Source organism: Panthera leo, chromosome E1 (genome assembly GCF_018350215.1).
Source record: "Panthera leo isolate Ple1 chromosome E1, P.leo_Ple1_pat1.1, whole genome shotgun sequence".
Taxonomy (NCBI): Eukaryota; Metazoa; Chordata; class Mammalia; order Carnivora; family Felidae; genus Panthera; species Panthera leo.
The window spans coordinates 50,037,125-50,053,850 of NC_056692.1; the positions used below are offsets into that span (position 1 = coordinate 50,037,125).

A 16,726-nucleotide genomic window follows, 5' to 3' on the forward strand; every position below is an offset into this window, starting at 1 on the left:
TTTTTTAAAAAAAGAAAGGAACAAATGCTAATTATCATCCAGAATACGCTTTTCGAAGTCTTAGAAAATCAAAATAAAAGTGTATGCCTAATTCAGCAATATCTATGCATGAAGGTGGGAGGGGAAACGATTTCCAATCATTTAACGTGAGGCTTCACCTGCTAGAAGAAAACAAGAAGCAAAATATAACTCAGGACCCATGTCAGGGTGTACATCGAAAAGAATGAAAGCAGGGGTCTCTAAGAGAGATCTGCCCACACATGTTCATAGCAACACTATCCATAATAGCCAAGACGTGGAAGTAACCCAAATGTCCATCAAACAGAAGAAGGAATACACACCGTGGGGGATATATACATACAGTGGAATATTATCCAGCCTTTAAAAGGAAGGACATCCTGTCACATGTTACAACATGGATGAATTTTGAGGGCATTACTCTAAGGGAAATAAGCTAGTCACGAAAAACTAAATGCTACATGATTGTCCTTATATCAGGTATCAAAAGTAGCAATAAATTAATAGAAACAGAAAGGAGGATGATGATTAGCAGGGCCTGGGGGAAGGGGAAAATGGGCTGCTCTTGTTTGATGGGGATGAAGTTTTAGTTCTGCAAGATGAAGAAGTTCTGGAGATCTGTTTCACAATAATGCAAATAGACTTAACACTACTGAACTACACACTTAAACATGGCTAAGGTGATGAGTTTTATGTTATGTGGTTTGGCCACGATACCAAAAATAATCATTTGGGAATTACGATCCTGGAAACACAGATTGTTCCGTTCTGAGTCGCACGTCTTTCTCAGCACACCCGGTGATAGATGTGTGAAGACACCAGCGTCTACTCAGATGTGTTCTGAAGATGAAGATGGCCCTTCGTGCCACCAAGCCAGTGGGCCAGGAGATGAACTTTGAGTCGCCGTCCCCAAACCAGTGTCTGCCTGGGGCTGGGTCTATGCTCAGGCGGGGTACAGGCCTGCCTCTTGGGTATAATGACAGTTCAGCGGTACGGTAGGCTAACTCAGAATAATTCTACCACTCTCCACTTTACTTAAGGCTTGAGGGGCTTTGCCCATCCGTTCAAATATTTCACCAGGTGGGAAAATGCCTCACTGTTTTCATTAGAACGGCCGAGAGAAGAAAGGTATGTGCCGCTGGGGATGCCTAGGAGAGGGACCTTGGGGCCTTGTCTATTCTGATCCTGAATAAACAAGTACTGACATTTAGAAACTAAAAGATCAAGAGGGGATAACATCTATCTCTTTCTACTGCCAGTTGATTCTACTTTCTGGAGTGTTCCCTTCAGACCACCCTACTCTTGCACTGTGCTGGCTCTCACAGTTAGTGGTGGCTTCACTCATAGATGCATGCGTCCACCGCTGGCCTCTCAAGTATATTCTGTCCATCTTCTCTTTGCACGTACCCCCAGCACCACTAACGCAGAGAAGCCAAAACTGAATTCAACCCCTTTGTCACAAAATGGGCTTCCCCTTTTGATGGCTCCATTTTTTTTTTTTTTTTTGAGAGAGAGAGAGAGATAAAGAGCAGAAGCGGTTGGGGGATGGGCAGAGAGAGAGGGAGAGAGAGAATCTCAAGCAGGCTCCACGTCCAGAGCACCCGGGGCTCGATCTTACAACTGTGAGATCATGACCTGAGCCGAAATCAAGAGTCAGATGTTTAACCGACTGATCGGTGGCTCCATTTCGAATCCTGTTTTTTGTGCTTCCAGTCTCCTGGCTCGAAATAGCTTGAGTCAGCTCTTAAGAGATCCCTCTTGAGTATCAAAGTCTGACCAGAAAACCATTACCACCTTCAGTACTTAGAAAGAAAACAATCATGCACTGGTTACATGGGTGGACAGAGCAGAGAAGCCAACAAGGATGATAAAGCAAGAAGACACCGTCACTTCTGGGCTGGAGGGGCACAGGAAGGAAGCAATGTGACTGGAGACTGGACCCCCTGCTGCAGGGTCCTCTTGCTCTCCCGCTACTGCTTCCTATTGTCCAAATCCAGGCTATAGCCAGCTGACAAGGAGCCACGGAAATGTAGCCTGTGCACATCAGATACCCCTGGGATGCAGAGCAACTATGGCTTGACGAAGGAATTAATCAGGAGGCAGATAGCCCAAGAACTGGCTGATTCTCCTTCAGATCCAGCTACTATCCATTTAGTCAATGGGGGTCCACCAACAAATTATATGAGATTTACAAGATTCTAAAGCTGTTTTACAAGTGTTCTTGATTTCCGATTCAGCATACACACACACACACACACACACACACACACATACACACACCCTCACTCACACTCTCTCCAATACACTTCTGCGATCAAATCTGTATCTTTGCAGGAGATTCTCTAGAAGACTATGACGAAGTCTTGACAAGTTCCCCCATGAGCACTCCCTGATAATAACAAGAAAACAAATTGTTATTTTGTTAGATACGATGTTTAAAATGTTAGGACAAAAAAACCCACCTTAGGATTAACAATCAATTATGAATATTTAAAAGCTAAAGAGGGAACACACCGGTTGCTTGCCAAATTCCTAATTGTTCAGAATGACTGAATCCAATACTTACAAAAGGATATGGGCTTCTCTCAATTCGAATATTTTGTGTAGAATTAAACATTCGAAGTAGTCCATTGCTAACAATATTCACAAGAATAGGAAAACAGTGCAGCCTCAAGGTATTGCACACGACTGAAAATCTATAATCCTTTGAATAAAACAAAGACAAAGTAACGCTAATTCCAAATCACTAAAGAACAACAAAAACGTTTTCATATTAATATTCTCAATACGGTTGACCCTTGAACGACACGGGTTTAACCTACACGGTTCACTTACACGAGAATTTTTTTTCGATAAATATAATACAGTAGTGTAAGTGTGTTTTCTCTCCCTTATGACTTTCTCAGTAACATTGTCTTTTCTCTAGCTTACCTTATTGCAAGAACACGGTATATAATACATAGAACACACAAAGTATGTGCTAATCGACTCTTTATCTTATCAGTTAGGCTCTGGTCAACAGTAGGCTCTAAGGAGATAAATTTTTAGGGAGTCAAAAGTTATACATGGATACTTGACTGTGCAGGGGCTTGGCGCCCCTAACACCCATGTTGTTTAAGGGTCAACTGTACATGAAAACATCTTCAGGGTAGTTAGCCATTGAATAGGATTCCTTAAAGTCATGGTTGGTGATTATAAGGTCTAACATTTTATTGAACCCGAATAATGCAATTACATTTAGCTACTTTCATACGTAGAAATCATCTAATTCCAAAGTTAAGATAGGAAATGTTTTACAAAAGCTCACTTACATTTCACAGTTTATTCAGTAATGATCCCCAAATGCTTTTAAATCAAGTTGAGTGTACTAGCTGGGTTGACGCCGTTTTTAAAACAGTTAAAAATGTAGCACTTTGTTTTTGTCTTTTTTTTTTTTCATGAAAGTAAAAGCAAGAGACAAGAGGCAAACATACCTTTTGTTTACCAGAAACTATGATAGCTCCGTTGTATGACAGGTCACCAGTGCCATTTCTGTTTGCAAAGTCATCTACTTCCAAAAGTATATTCTGATGCTTCAGTGACTGTATAAAATCTTCAATATTTGACTCTAGTATGAAATCAATAACAGAAGCCCACAGAACACAAGAACATACATGTCAAGTCTTTCAAATAAACCACAACACAATTTAAAGTCAATACGTACACAACATTATGCGAAGGCATGTCTCTTTGGGCATCACGATAATGAAATTAGCCCACTCTACCGTTTCCTATTTATCAAATCTTGTGCTGCGATGACTTAGCTTTACAATTCTTTTTAGGGCAAGTTAACATGTAACTATTAAAACAAGATTATTTTATGACTCTTGGCTAAAAAAAATACACTTGAACTCAATAATTTGTGCAAATACAATCAGTACTTCAGATGAGCCAGCCTAAAATGGCCAATAATAATAATAATACTTCCCTCTCTGCTTTATTCTTCAAAAAACAGAAAAGTAAATATATACTATGTGTATGTTAACATATACGTATATTTTATGTACGTATCTATTACCTATATATATATATTTCAGGAGTACATATTATATTTTAAATTATATAAATTAAGATCTCTTTTATATAATATATTAATATATATTAAATATGTATAAATATAAAATATGTTAATATGCTTTTAATAAATAAATAAAAATTATATATATGTTTGTGTGTGTGTGTATATATATATATATATATATATATATATATATATATATATATGTCAGGGTGGACAAATTCAAGGGGGCAAAGTGGGCTCTGAAGCCACAGTCATGCTCATTAACTGGTCAACCCCACCTGAAACAAAGTGCCCACAGTCCTCTCCCATGTTCCACATGGAGCAGCTGTCCCCAGGAGACAAGTCCCCAGATTTACGTGTTAAGAGATACTATTTGGGGAAAACTGCAGGGCAAGATTGAAAGTAACTCCAGACAATTAAAAGGACAGGATGGAATGGAAAAAGAAACAAAGGGGGACTCTCGTTTTTTGCTCATTTGGACTTTGAAATGGAGTTCACACTGGGACTCAGAAGGGGTTCTGGGATCAGAAAATTCATCTGGGTCAAGCCCCAGATGAATTAGGATTCCCACCAGGTAGGAAAGGAAACGTGTACACAGAAAATAAGCTTTCCATGCATCCTGAGAGTGTAACACTCCGTTTCCACAGTCACCTAAGGAAGGAAGCCTTAACGGTTACCCACATTCACTTAGGCAAACAGGGCTTCTTTGATTTAAAGATGAACATCTTACCAAGAATCATCATATTTTGAGAAAAGAGGAACAAGACGGCATAGAAGCCTCAAACTTAAATCACAAAATACCTCACAACTGAGTCCAGGGAAGGAAAATAAAACAAGTTAATCCAAGTATATTGCTCTTAGAACAACTGGAGATGAAGCTTTACACATGACATAACAATAGGCTGAAAGACAAAAATGAACAGGCTGGCAGTCGTAGCCTGAAAATTTCTGGATCTTAGAAATAAAATATACACCAGTAGCAAGACTTCCCATTTTAAGGCAGCAGAGTGAATAAAATTTACTTTCTAAAACCAAAATTGAAAAGAGAATGAGAAACAGAAATTAAAAGGCCACCTTTGTTTAAAGAGGAGAACCTATAACCCCAGGTCACAGACATATATGAATATTGGAATGGACTGGGTTACTCATCAAGACAGGACTCTTATGCTGAATGTGTGTGTGTGTGTGTGTGTGTGTGTGTGTGTGTGTGTGTGTTTGACATCTTAGGCAGAAACAAAAGCTTCCTCAAAGTTAAATAAGAAGTTAGACAAAACCAATTACCCATAATTTAGAATAAATAAGAGCCTGGGTACCAAGCTGTCTTCAGGAATCTTCCTAGATCCTATTGGAGGGGCATAGGGTATAAAAGTGTTTCTTTTCATGTCAATCAGTGTGTATAATATTTATGGAACAGGTTAGGCTGCTGCAACGAAGAGATTTCAAATAGAGTGGTTCAATCAATACATAAGTTTATTTCCCTCTCACATAATAGCTTGGGGTAGTCGGGGAGATAGGTAGTTCTTCTTGAACTAGGTTAACTAGTGACCCACATTCTTTCTGTCTTATCCCACCATCACTATCATCTCCAAAATCAGAGCAAATATGCATAGTTCCTCAGCTGTTTTCTATAAATGAAGTCTAAGTGCACATTTTCTTGTCTTACGTTTTGTTTTTTTTCCCCTCTCCATAAAAATAACTCAGTTCTGGATTAAAGTCTTGTGTTTCTCTTCACCTGTGTTATTGATGATCAACAAGCTGGTACGAGGGTCTTCGGGGGGTTGTCCAGGAGAGAGGAAATACAGCTCAGGTTTAAATTCCCAATCACTCTTTTGAAATAATATGGCATAAAGTATCTTTTCCACAACCAGCGGGAACACTGCAATTCCAAATACCAAGAGTCTACCAATAAAGAAAAAATAACCATGTATCTGTAGCAATTTCATTTGCCGCCAGATATTCCACAAATATTTGTTGGGTACCAACTCTATGCCAGCCATGATTACGGCCGCTAAAATTTTGAAAGTCAGACCTTAGCATGCCACACAGTACAAAAAGGTGTTGCTGTATAAATACCAGGCTGTCAAACCATAAAAATTAAACAGACCTATGTATAAGGCCAATCAAGTGCTGCCATGCAGGCCTTTCTACTGCTGTCAGTAAAATGAAATGTTGTATTTATCCATTTTCTGGCAGGAATGTTGGGTACCATGTTTTAGTTTTAAATTCTCTTCTGACTCAACCCTCTCTTGAAGCTCACTAACAAAACTATGGTACTCTGATACTCACAAGGTCAAAAGCTCTTTCTTTCCATGTTTTAACTTCAAGAAACGGAGCCGTGCTATTGCGCAAATCTGCATTTTCCAGAGGCCCAACTCGCTCATATTCTTCTGCGTTTCAGGGAAGGAAGACCAAGCTGGGTCTATGTCATGTAGGCTTTCTGTGTCTCTTATCACCTCTGCTTGTTCAAAATCTACACACACGCACACACACACACAACACATTATTAATGCCATCCTTGGGCATCACAGTTTTCTCTTTTTAGTAACATTAAAAATTGTTTTATGATAGTTACAAAGGAAACAATATAAGAAACGAATTATATTTATGACATCCACATTCAATGAACTGAGTGATAAAATATAACTAAATTCATACCCAAAAAAGCATTCAGTAAAGGGTGACCTCATTATGCCAAGCCTTTGATAAGGCATAGAAGGTTCCATATGTAACAATATTCTGAGGGATCTCAAGAAATATTCTCCATAGAAATAACCAATCATTGATGCCTACATGTTGGCCAAGAAGTATCATCACTTGGGACCAATCACTCAAGTGCTCTTAGGTGTAGTTTTCTCCTATGTAAAATGATGCCAATCGCATTTTTTTGGGGAAAGGCTATTGTAGAAAGCTAATGCACTATATCCACACATTGATCCAATTTTCTGGCATAGCATCTCCATAAATGACTGCTTTTATTATTATCACCCATCAAAATACATGGGAGATGATCCTAGCTTTTTCCCCATTAAGACCTTGGTGGAATTCTGTACACGGACAAGCTAAGAACAATTTTGGGGAGACATCTGCTCAGACTTCATGACCTTGGTCAAGACACTTTCACATCCTCAACATATCCAAGAAGCAGCGAGCGTCTGGGGGATGGGGGAAAACTGCTGACATGGGAAGGAAGTTGTCCGCAAAGGGAAATTTGGTATATTCCAAGAAGGGATCTGTGTTCAGTCCCAGTAATGATGTTAGAAAATAATGACAGCCTTTCCCAAACAGCAGAGTCAAATGTGGAATTATTCACATTCTTTAGTGTAAATCATGCATAAGACATTATCAAATACTAAATGAATACATGATTATTTGGAAACTGAGTTTCTGTTATTTATACAACGAATCTACCTTGTTCGATAGTTGATTTTCCTTCCAGTTTCATGAAGACGTCACTCAGAGTTGATGTGGAAACGTCATAACTCATCACACCCTGGTCAGAACACTTATCAAGATCACTGAAAAGGTCTAAGGCAACAGATGGGAATAGATACATTTTAAATACCACATTGATAACAAAACCCAGTAAACTAATGCTTATTTAGGAGATGATCCAGAATGTTGTTCAGAAAATATATGTCTTTGGATTATCACAGTAAGCAAAAGCAACATTTTATTAGAATGTTCTTCTCTGAAATGAGTATGTCAGAACTTTCCCCTCTATCCTCAAACCATCTGTACTCTACCTTCTATTCTCAGCTCATGAATTCCAGAATACTTCTTTGAAGAAATACGAGCAATCAGAAAGAACCTTATCTTCTCCCCTCTACACCACAAATCAATGTGTATTTCTACCCATATTCTGGGTCTTCATTCTGTATGGGTGGAAGACGTATAGCTGTTCCCACCAAGGCTACCTCTTTGACTTGTGTTCCCAGTTCCATCCCATTCGGGCATCTTGAAGACTTCCTAAAGCAATCGTCTCCCCTTCTCTGGCCTGTATCATCAATTTCTCCTACATCTACTGGGCCATCTCAAACAGCAAGCAAAATGCTGTAAAGCCATCCAGTAAATAAAGACAAGTAACAACAACAACAAAAACCTAATCTTCTTCCCACTCCCCCACCCCCACCACACATGTGTACCCATGGCTCAAAGATTTGTCTACTCTACCACCTTCAGTTTGTCACATCCTATTGAACTGAACTCCTCAAATCCAAATGCTATCCCTATCCCTCCACAGAAGCTGTTCTTTCCAAGGCCATCAGTGATTCCACGTTTTAAAGTCAATGGACAAAAGCTTTGTTAAAAAATTCTTTTAACTCTCCCTGCTCCATCTCTTTCTCTGTCTCTGTCTTGGTCCAGCTCAGTGACATTCACAGCTGTTGATTACTTCCTCTTTCTACAAACATTGTTTCCTTTGAGTTAGTAAAAATGTACATATTCTTTTGTTTTTCCTTCAAGTTCATGGGGGGGGGGGGCTCTTGATTTCCACCATTCTCTGACTCTTCCTCTACTTTGTCCTGAGGGCTCAGTCCGAGGTCACCTTCTCTTTCCATACACTCAAATCCAATCCCTTTGCATTAAATCCATCTGTATGCTAATGATTCCCAAGTTCAATTCTTACTTTGAGTGTTTTCTGATGTCCAATATCCTATAATCAAATGTATAGTCACTTGACCTCTCCCCTTTGAAGTCTAAAAGCATCTCAAAGCAAACTTGCTACAACAGAACATCAATTCCTCCTTCTCATCCTATCCAACTGTCTCTCTCCTCATTTTACAATAAATGACACCACCTTCCACCTGGTGATTCAAACCAAAATTCTAGAAGTCCCGTTGGATTTTTCACTTTTCCTCATGCTCCACAGACTGGCCAACATTCTTTGACTTTATCTCAAAATATGTTTCAGGGGTGCCTGACTCTTGGTCTTGGCTCAGGTCATGGCCTCACACTTCCTAAGTTCAAGCGTTGATAGTGCAAAGCCTGTTTGGGATCCTCTCTCTCCCTCTCTCTCTGGCCCTGTCCTGCTCATGCTGTCTCTCTCTCTCTCAAAATAAATAAGTAAATAAACTTAAAATATATGTGTGTTTCAAATCCACTGACTTTTATCCATCTTTCAACCAGTACCATGGTAGCCCAATGATCATCATCTTTCACCCGTCACATGGCTGGTCTCCCAGTGTCTACTCTTCTTCCTCTATGTCCAGAGTGCTCTTGTACAGCCCGAGAATGAAAATATAAGTCACATCACATCAATCCCCCATTTAATGACCTCCAGTGGTTTTTCAGTGCATTTAAAATAAAATTCAAACACCACATGACAACCTCTAAAGCTCTATATGAGCGAGCCTCTATTTACCCCTACAATCCTACCCATCCCCAGTTGCCAGTGTCCTCCTGCACTCACTGCACTCCAACATCTCTTTCCCTCCTCTGCTTGGAATGCTTTTGATCATTTTCTTCTTTGGGACTTCTGACACTATATAAACCCCAGACTGACATTCGTCATCTTTGTAACCCATATGGCCTTGTTTCTTATTGTATTATAAAATTGTAACATAGCTTGGCTTATTGTGTGTGTCCACTTCTTCCCATCGAATGGAATGTAGGCTCTGTGAGGGTAGGGACTCCTATGTCTTATTTAATTCTGCATCATTAGTGCCTCGAGAAGTGTCTTTTCTTTAGTAGTTCCCAATAAATATATATTATTTATCTCTTCCATATTTTGTACAGGAAATAAGTGAGCCATTGGACTTGCAGAGGCCGGGGACTCTGGTGTGACATGTTCTCATGGTGGCGTCAGCACATAACTCACTCTTCTCCTTCCCCAACCAAAACAGAAGGTAGGTTAGTTGTATCTCACTGGACGTTAGTCCCAGAACAGAATAACATAGTACAGTCTGGGGACGTGAGAACATCATCTTCCAGCTCCTACAAGGACACAGAGAGCTGTCTTATCTGGGGGGTGAGACTAAATCTGAATTCCTGAGTATTTGCTGAATAAGATCCAGTCACCCAAATGAGTCTGTTTAAATCAGCCCCGCAGAGAGTTAAACCTTTAATAAGCTAAATGTTTAAACAAAAGGGAAGCTGCTTAAATAAAAAAAAGACTGAGATATATCTCCTCATTGTTAAGACAGGGAAAACTCTAGCACCCACCTCATAGAATAGTTGTGAGAACTCAATAGTTGATATGTCCAAAACTAGTAGAATAGTGCCTGACCCGCCGTAAACATTGCAGAAAGAGTTAGCGATTATTAGAATTACTTATGGAACAAATCCTAGGTTGGGACTGCTACCCAACACACAGAACCCAGGGGGAACACTTTTGTGGAACAAATAAACTACAGGGTTTTTTTCTTCCTGCAAAGTAAATCTATGCACAATTAAATTAAAATACAAAAGGGAATCTATAGCAGACACCCCGATGCCCCACCCCTATCTCTTCTGTACTCACTTAGATGCAGTAAATCTCCTTATTAACACCTGTCTGATGGCATTTTTTTCTGGGCTCTGAAGTATGTTCAGTTCATGTTGAGCACAAGCCATATGGGTTAGAAACGTAATGCTCCTGGAAGCAACCCTTCACTGATGAAGGATAGGGAGCGGTGAATAAACACCCCAGCTTTGTCACCCCTCTGGTGACATAACTCCTAGCCCCTTGCTCGTCGATTCATTTATTTATGCCAGTGATATTATATCTCACATTCTTATTGCAAACACCTACTCAATAATGCAAACTTCCCTAGCTTCCTTCCATTCCCTCTCTCACGTCCCATTTCCTGCTGGTGTTTCTAGACATCAATTACCAAGCGTATTGCACTAAAGTCTTCATCTCGAGTTCTGCTTTTCAGAGAAACCAAATCCAAATCCACTTAAATAATGAAAACTGTAAGAATGGGGTAAAGACTTGTTCCCAAATTTCATTCCACTATAATCGTACTAAAGTTACCTGGAAATTTATTTGTCCTTTCCACAGGCAAGGTATACACAAGCTTTTCTTTGTTTTCTGTTTTTAATTTAGCATCAGGGATGTAATGATTAATGAAGGATGTTATTTTTTCTGGATCACATATTTCATTTCTGTACAAACTAATATTTAAAAGAAAAGATCATTGATTTGTGTTTTCTCTATTGCTGTCACAAAAGAAGAGCTTTTATTGAATACCTAGCCTTTGAGTACTGCTTTACTTGGCTTTAGGGGACAAACGAAATGAGTAAAATAATAATAACCACAACAAAAGTAATAATAACAACAATACCATCAGTTTGACAAGTCTTATGACCTATACAGAGAAGGCGTAAAAATTCAGAACAACTACAGATAGACAAACAAATACATGCTGTAATTGAAACTATACTTCCAGTAGGAAGATAAGCAGAGACAGGTGAGAACATTAGGCAGAAGGAATTGCTTAGGGAAAATAATTACTACACCAGACTGTGCAGGTATTGGGAATTAGTGACTAACAGAGAGGTTTGGCCTATGTGTGTGTTTTGTTTGGGCATAAGGTTTTTAGGTTTGGGTTTTTTTTTGTTGTTTTTTTTTTAATTCTTTTTACCTAGACACACTTTCTGGTTAGACACGGTACTCTTCCTCTCTGCCACCAGATTTATTCCCACGTTTGATACTAGCTTCTGAAACTATTTCATTTTGTGCCCAATGAAAGAATGAAAATATGTTCCAGGATTGTATGAATCAGCCGGGGGGAAGTGGAGGGTGGGAAGAAGACAGAGGCTGAGGATGCCTTTAGGATGCACAGAGCAGGTACCTGGAAAGTGGCCCAGCCCTCCTGGGAGCTGTCAGCCTGGGCTTCTAATCTTGCAATTTTGCATATTATTAGCATTACTGGAGATACAAGGAGACAAGAAAAGCATTTGGGGAGCACTAGTCACTAGTTTGGCAAATACGGAGCACAAGGACAGTTGGCTCTCATAATGGTCTGCCTTTTTGATATACCAGCATTGAAAACATAGATATGCGTACATCCAATCTACCCCAAAGTCTTTACCTTAAGTGATATCCAAGACCCCATTTTCTCTTCAAAAAGACAGAAGATCCTGCACACTTCAGTCTCCCATTGGACATGATCACTTTTCTATCTGATTAAAAAGAAGCAAGAAAGAAAGGATGTTGGGAGTCATTTCTTCCCTCACTAGAAAATACAGGCGAGGAACCAAAGCTCAGATTTCCAAAGGAAAAGTGTTCCACAGGAAATGAATATATTGAATACGCCTTTAAAAATTTGAAATACCCATTAAAATTGATGCATTTAAAATGAGATTCTGAATTCTAGTCTATGTCTGTGCCCTCCAATAATTCTTGAAAAAACAATTCCCAGAAATTACATTGGCCCATTTTCTATTCTGGAGGCCAAACAATAAGTGGATATGTTTCAACCCCACGTATATTGATTTCAACGTTTGGACTCATTGAAAGCTAAAACAATCACGGTTTTTTTCATGAGCGGTCACAATCCAGTCGGTGTGGAGTTCTATAGGGTATTAGACTCCCCAGACGGCCATGACATGGAAGGTTCGCCGAGGTCACGGGAGCACAACGCTTGCCCTAGAGATACACATTTCCCCAATTCTTTATCGTAATACTGAGATAACACCAACAATTACCAGCCAGGATGTCAGCCTCATCCATGAGATTGGTACTCAAGAGGATCACACGGCCTGCTTTGTGCTCCTTGAGGAAGCTCCACATTCGATGCCTTGAAAAGGGATCCAACCCAGCAGTTGGCTCATCTAAGAGCAAAATCTACAGAGGATGACAACGTATAAAATCTCTCTCTCCCGCGGTAACTATTTCCACATGGTAGCATGGAGAACAGTAAACAGCAAATAATAATAACTACCCAGCGTTTATGTTCCAGAATGCTTGCAATCGTAGTTTACCAGCGGAGTCTCTCTTGACACATTACAATGACACCTCTGCTACTTTTAGGGGTCAAAGGAGACCCTGACTTTTTACTAATATTCAGTCCACATTCCACGGCACGCATCGCCACACTTACTTGAGGATCTCCTAAAATGGCAATCCCAAAGGTCAGCTTTCTTTTCTGTCCTTCGCTTAAATGTTCAGCGAGGTTGTCCTGAATGTTTTGTATGTCCAATTCTAATAAAATCCTTTGTACCTACGCAAGAAAACACACAACACTTAAAATCCAAGATGATGCAGACTATACGATTTTAACCGTCCACGACAGCAGTACATCTGTATTTTTTACTAGGACTTCTTTGCCTAAATTTTGTTCCTGACAGGGTAAGTAAATCCCTGAGGGGAATTCTGTGGTCACGATTTAGCTTGGCAAATTTATTTACCCCGTTAATCCAAGGCATGCTCCTTTACCTCTCGTTCTACGTCCTGTGGCCGAATCCCTTTTATTTTAGCAAACAGCCTGAGGTTTTCCTTCACCGTGAGTATGTCAAATTGAACATTGAATTGAGGACACACGCCAGTCATCTTTCTGATTTCCTCCAAGTCTTGTGTCTCAGAGGGATTTCTATTATAGATGGTAACTGATCCTAAACACAGAAGTTAAAAATAATTTAACATTGGGAAGAGAGAGTGTTTATTAATGCTTAAGATCTTCTACAGGAAAACATTGGCATTATGTCCACAAATATCTAAAATAATGACTTTGTAAGTTATCAACAACTCTGGATTAACCTTAACATAAATATATGTTCAGGGTGGTCTATATTTTCCCTGGAATATCACATAGCAATGGAATAAGGATAATGCTTTTCATGAAAACCTGGGAAACATGAGATATATTCAAAATCATGGAGTCTGGCAAGCAATGTTAGATAAACAAACATTATTTGCTCTTACACAGTCAGATTTAACCTTAAAATAAGAAAGGCAACATATGACCTCATTCTATCACTGCACATCTTGCCTTTGAGAAATTTCTTTTTGCTCACCTTCTGTTGGAACAGACGATCCAGTAAGGATGTTTAGTAATGAAGATTTGCCAGCTCCATTATGACCCAGAATTGCTGTGATTTGCCCTTCATATATGTCAAGGAGTAAGTCTGTTTTTAGAATAGAATATTAACATTATAAATAAGAGGGCGTTAGAAAGGGCTTGGTTCTAAACATAGAACAAAAAATTAATTTTAGTTGGATATTCTCAAGTCTGTCAATAGTTTATCCAATATTCTCCTGGCTGCTAAAATAACATGCTTCCTGTACAGTATTTGGAAATACATACAACCACCAAAGAAGACCAAATTAATTACAATTTCAAATATTAACATTGGAACACAATTACTTCCATTGTATATGCATGTGCCTATGTGAACATGTAAATCTATATACAGATTTTGATCATATTCTGTATTCTTTTTATTTAATCTTTTTATTTAATCTTTATTAAATGATACACATTTCTCATGACATTAATTACCTTTTAAAATATATCAACCAAAAATTATATTTTCCCCTGTTAGAAATTTTCTATTCTTTTATTACAAACCTTTTGCACTTACAGGTCAGTAGAAGAAAGTCATTCACCTAAGAATCCTTTCCATTATTATTTTTTGTTTGTTTTCTCTACCACCAAGTGAAAACTACATTCTGTTTTGGAAAGTCGTTGGATGAAATTCTTAAGAATTTTGTAATACATTAAGTCTAAAAGATCAGGTTCCTTCAGTTAAATTTGTGACCTACTTTCAGACCTTACTGAAATTAATTAACAACTGGGATGAATTCCAGTTCGTTCATTTTCTATCTGGATGACCTTGGATGAACTAAACACTATGAGGTTCACTTTACTCAACCATTAAATGTACTAGGAATAATAATGACACGTAAAGGGAAAATTCTTCCTACTGTAATCCAATCCATTAAAACCCTCACTTATAATTCGCTTCAAAGATTCTAAAAATCATTGGAAAAATAAGCTCCATAATTAAGAAAAATGAAAGAATGGTAAGAAATTAGTCTTGGCCACATGATATTAAAATTATTGATGATTAAAATAATATGTTAGTATTGGAGAACTATAATAATTAAAGTAATATGTTAGTAATATAGTAACACCAGTGGGATAAATAATTAAAATAATATGTTACTGCTTTAGGACACACTGACTATGGAATGTAAAAGAGGCCTAAGATGGACCAAAGTAAACAGAAAAAATAAAGATTAATGAAACAGGCTTTTAAATTCATCAAAAAGATGAATTAATTAATAAATAATATTGGGAGAACTAAACAAGCACATTAACAAGTTTTACATTTACTGTTTTTAAATGGAAAAAATGACGTTTTCAAAAGTAAGAGAAAACTGATGATCTCTGTCCTGGAACTGACCCATATTAACTGGAAAAAAAGAAATACAAGCCTCAGTTCCTCATCTGCAAAATGCGAGAGATACTATTTATCTGACAGGATTCAGTGAAAAAGTCAGTGTAACTCACTTATCATTGTTTCCATGGAAGTCAATAAACTTTAAGTGTTCCTATTATTACTGCTGTTGCTTTTAATTATTGCTTCTTCCCACAAGTGTATACATTTTTATAACCTTGGAGGGAAATTATTTGAAATATGTATAAAAATCTTAAAAATATAGTCCCTTTGAGTTATCTGCTTTTAGAAATTTGTATCCACAATTATATTCACAATGATTAAATAAGAAGGCTCATTATGGTGGGGTTTTTTTAATGTTAATTTATTTGTTTTTTAGACAGAGAAAGAGAAAGCGAGTGGGGCAGGGGCAAAGAGAAAGGGAGACAGAGGATCCAAAGCCACTCTGTGCTGACAGCATAGAGTTCAATGTGAGGCTCATAGAACTGAGATCAGGACCTGAGCCCCTGCTGAGCCACTCAGTCACCCCCTAGTGTTTTGTTTGTTTTTTTTTTTTTTTTATGATAAGGACAAAATTGGAAACAAGCCAAATTTCATTCACTAGCGTCAGTCAATTGAGGTGTCCACACATGGGAATCGCATTTAGCCACTGACAGCCGGGCTGCAGGTAAGGACTTCAAAGCGTGTTCCCAAAGGTGTTCCAAAGTTGCTACAGGAAGTAACTGCGAGGGGAGAAGGTCGAGAGCGTGCAACTCCCCATCACTTCCCCAAGAGCCCCTGGAACTGTTGATTTCATATAGTGTCTCTACGCAGTGATTTTCATCACTTCTAATTTTGTAATTTTTTTTGAAGGTGTTGTAAAAAGTCGTTCATGGTTATTGACGAGTACAAAAGTGGTTCATAATGCACGCTGGAAAACTGAAATGACAAATTTAAAAAAGACTTCAATGTATCCTTGGCGAAAATTCAATTAAGAAACCACAGATCGAGATGGTTTTGGATGGGAAAAACCTGGGGGTAGGCGACGGGGTGGAGAACAAATTTGCTGACACGGGTACAGAAAATTCTCAAAGTGAGAAATGACCTCAGAGGGATAAGTGAGACTGAGTTAAGGCACACTATGGACTAAAAAGTAAACTCAATACTAAAGCACTGGACAGAGAACCACGAACCTTAGGGAAGGTCTCTGGCTCTTCTTTTTGTAACTTCTCAGGTTTCCGTCTCTTGTAAACATCAGTTACATTCTTCCTAAAAATCATTACTACCAAACACAGGCTGTCCTCTATAAAATGAGGCCACTGACTTGGATCTTACTTAAGTATTTGT

General features: G+C 38.5%; 1 protein-coding gene across 1 annotated transcript in view; it reads right to left on the bottom strand.

The window, feature by feature from the left end:
* Positions 1-16,726, bottom strand: part of ABCA6 (ATP binding cassette subfamily A member 6) — a 58,668-nt gene that overhangs the window by 19,641 nt on the left and 22,301 nt on the right. The window contains exons 12-22 of the mRNA XM_042915860.1: positions 14,015-14,125; positions 13,437-13,612; positions 13,102-13,221; positions 12,707-12,845; positions 12,091-12,181; positions 11,031-11,170; positions 7,487-7,603; positions 6,365-6,548; positions 5,811-5,977; positions 3,492-3,625; positions 2,585-2,722 (exon numbers count right to left, since the gene is read on the bottom strand). Coding sequence (XP_042771794.1) covers positions 2,585-2,722; positions 3,492-3,625; positions 5,811-5,977; positions 6,365-6,548; positions 7,487-7,603; positions 11,031-11,170; positions 12,091-12,181; positions 12,707-12,845; positions 13,102-13,221; positions 13,437-13,612; positions 14,015-14,125 — 1,517 coding nt within the window. The remainder of the gene's footprint in view (positions 1-2,584; positions 2,723-3,491; positions 3,626-5,810; positions 5,978-6,364; positions 6,549-7,486; positions 7,604-11,030; positions 11,171-12,090; positions 12,182-12,706; positions 12,846-13,101; positions 13,222-13,436; positions 13,613-14,014; positions 14,126-16,726) is intronic.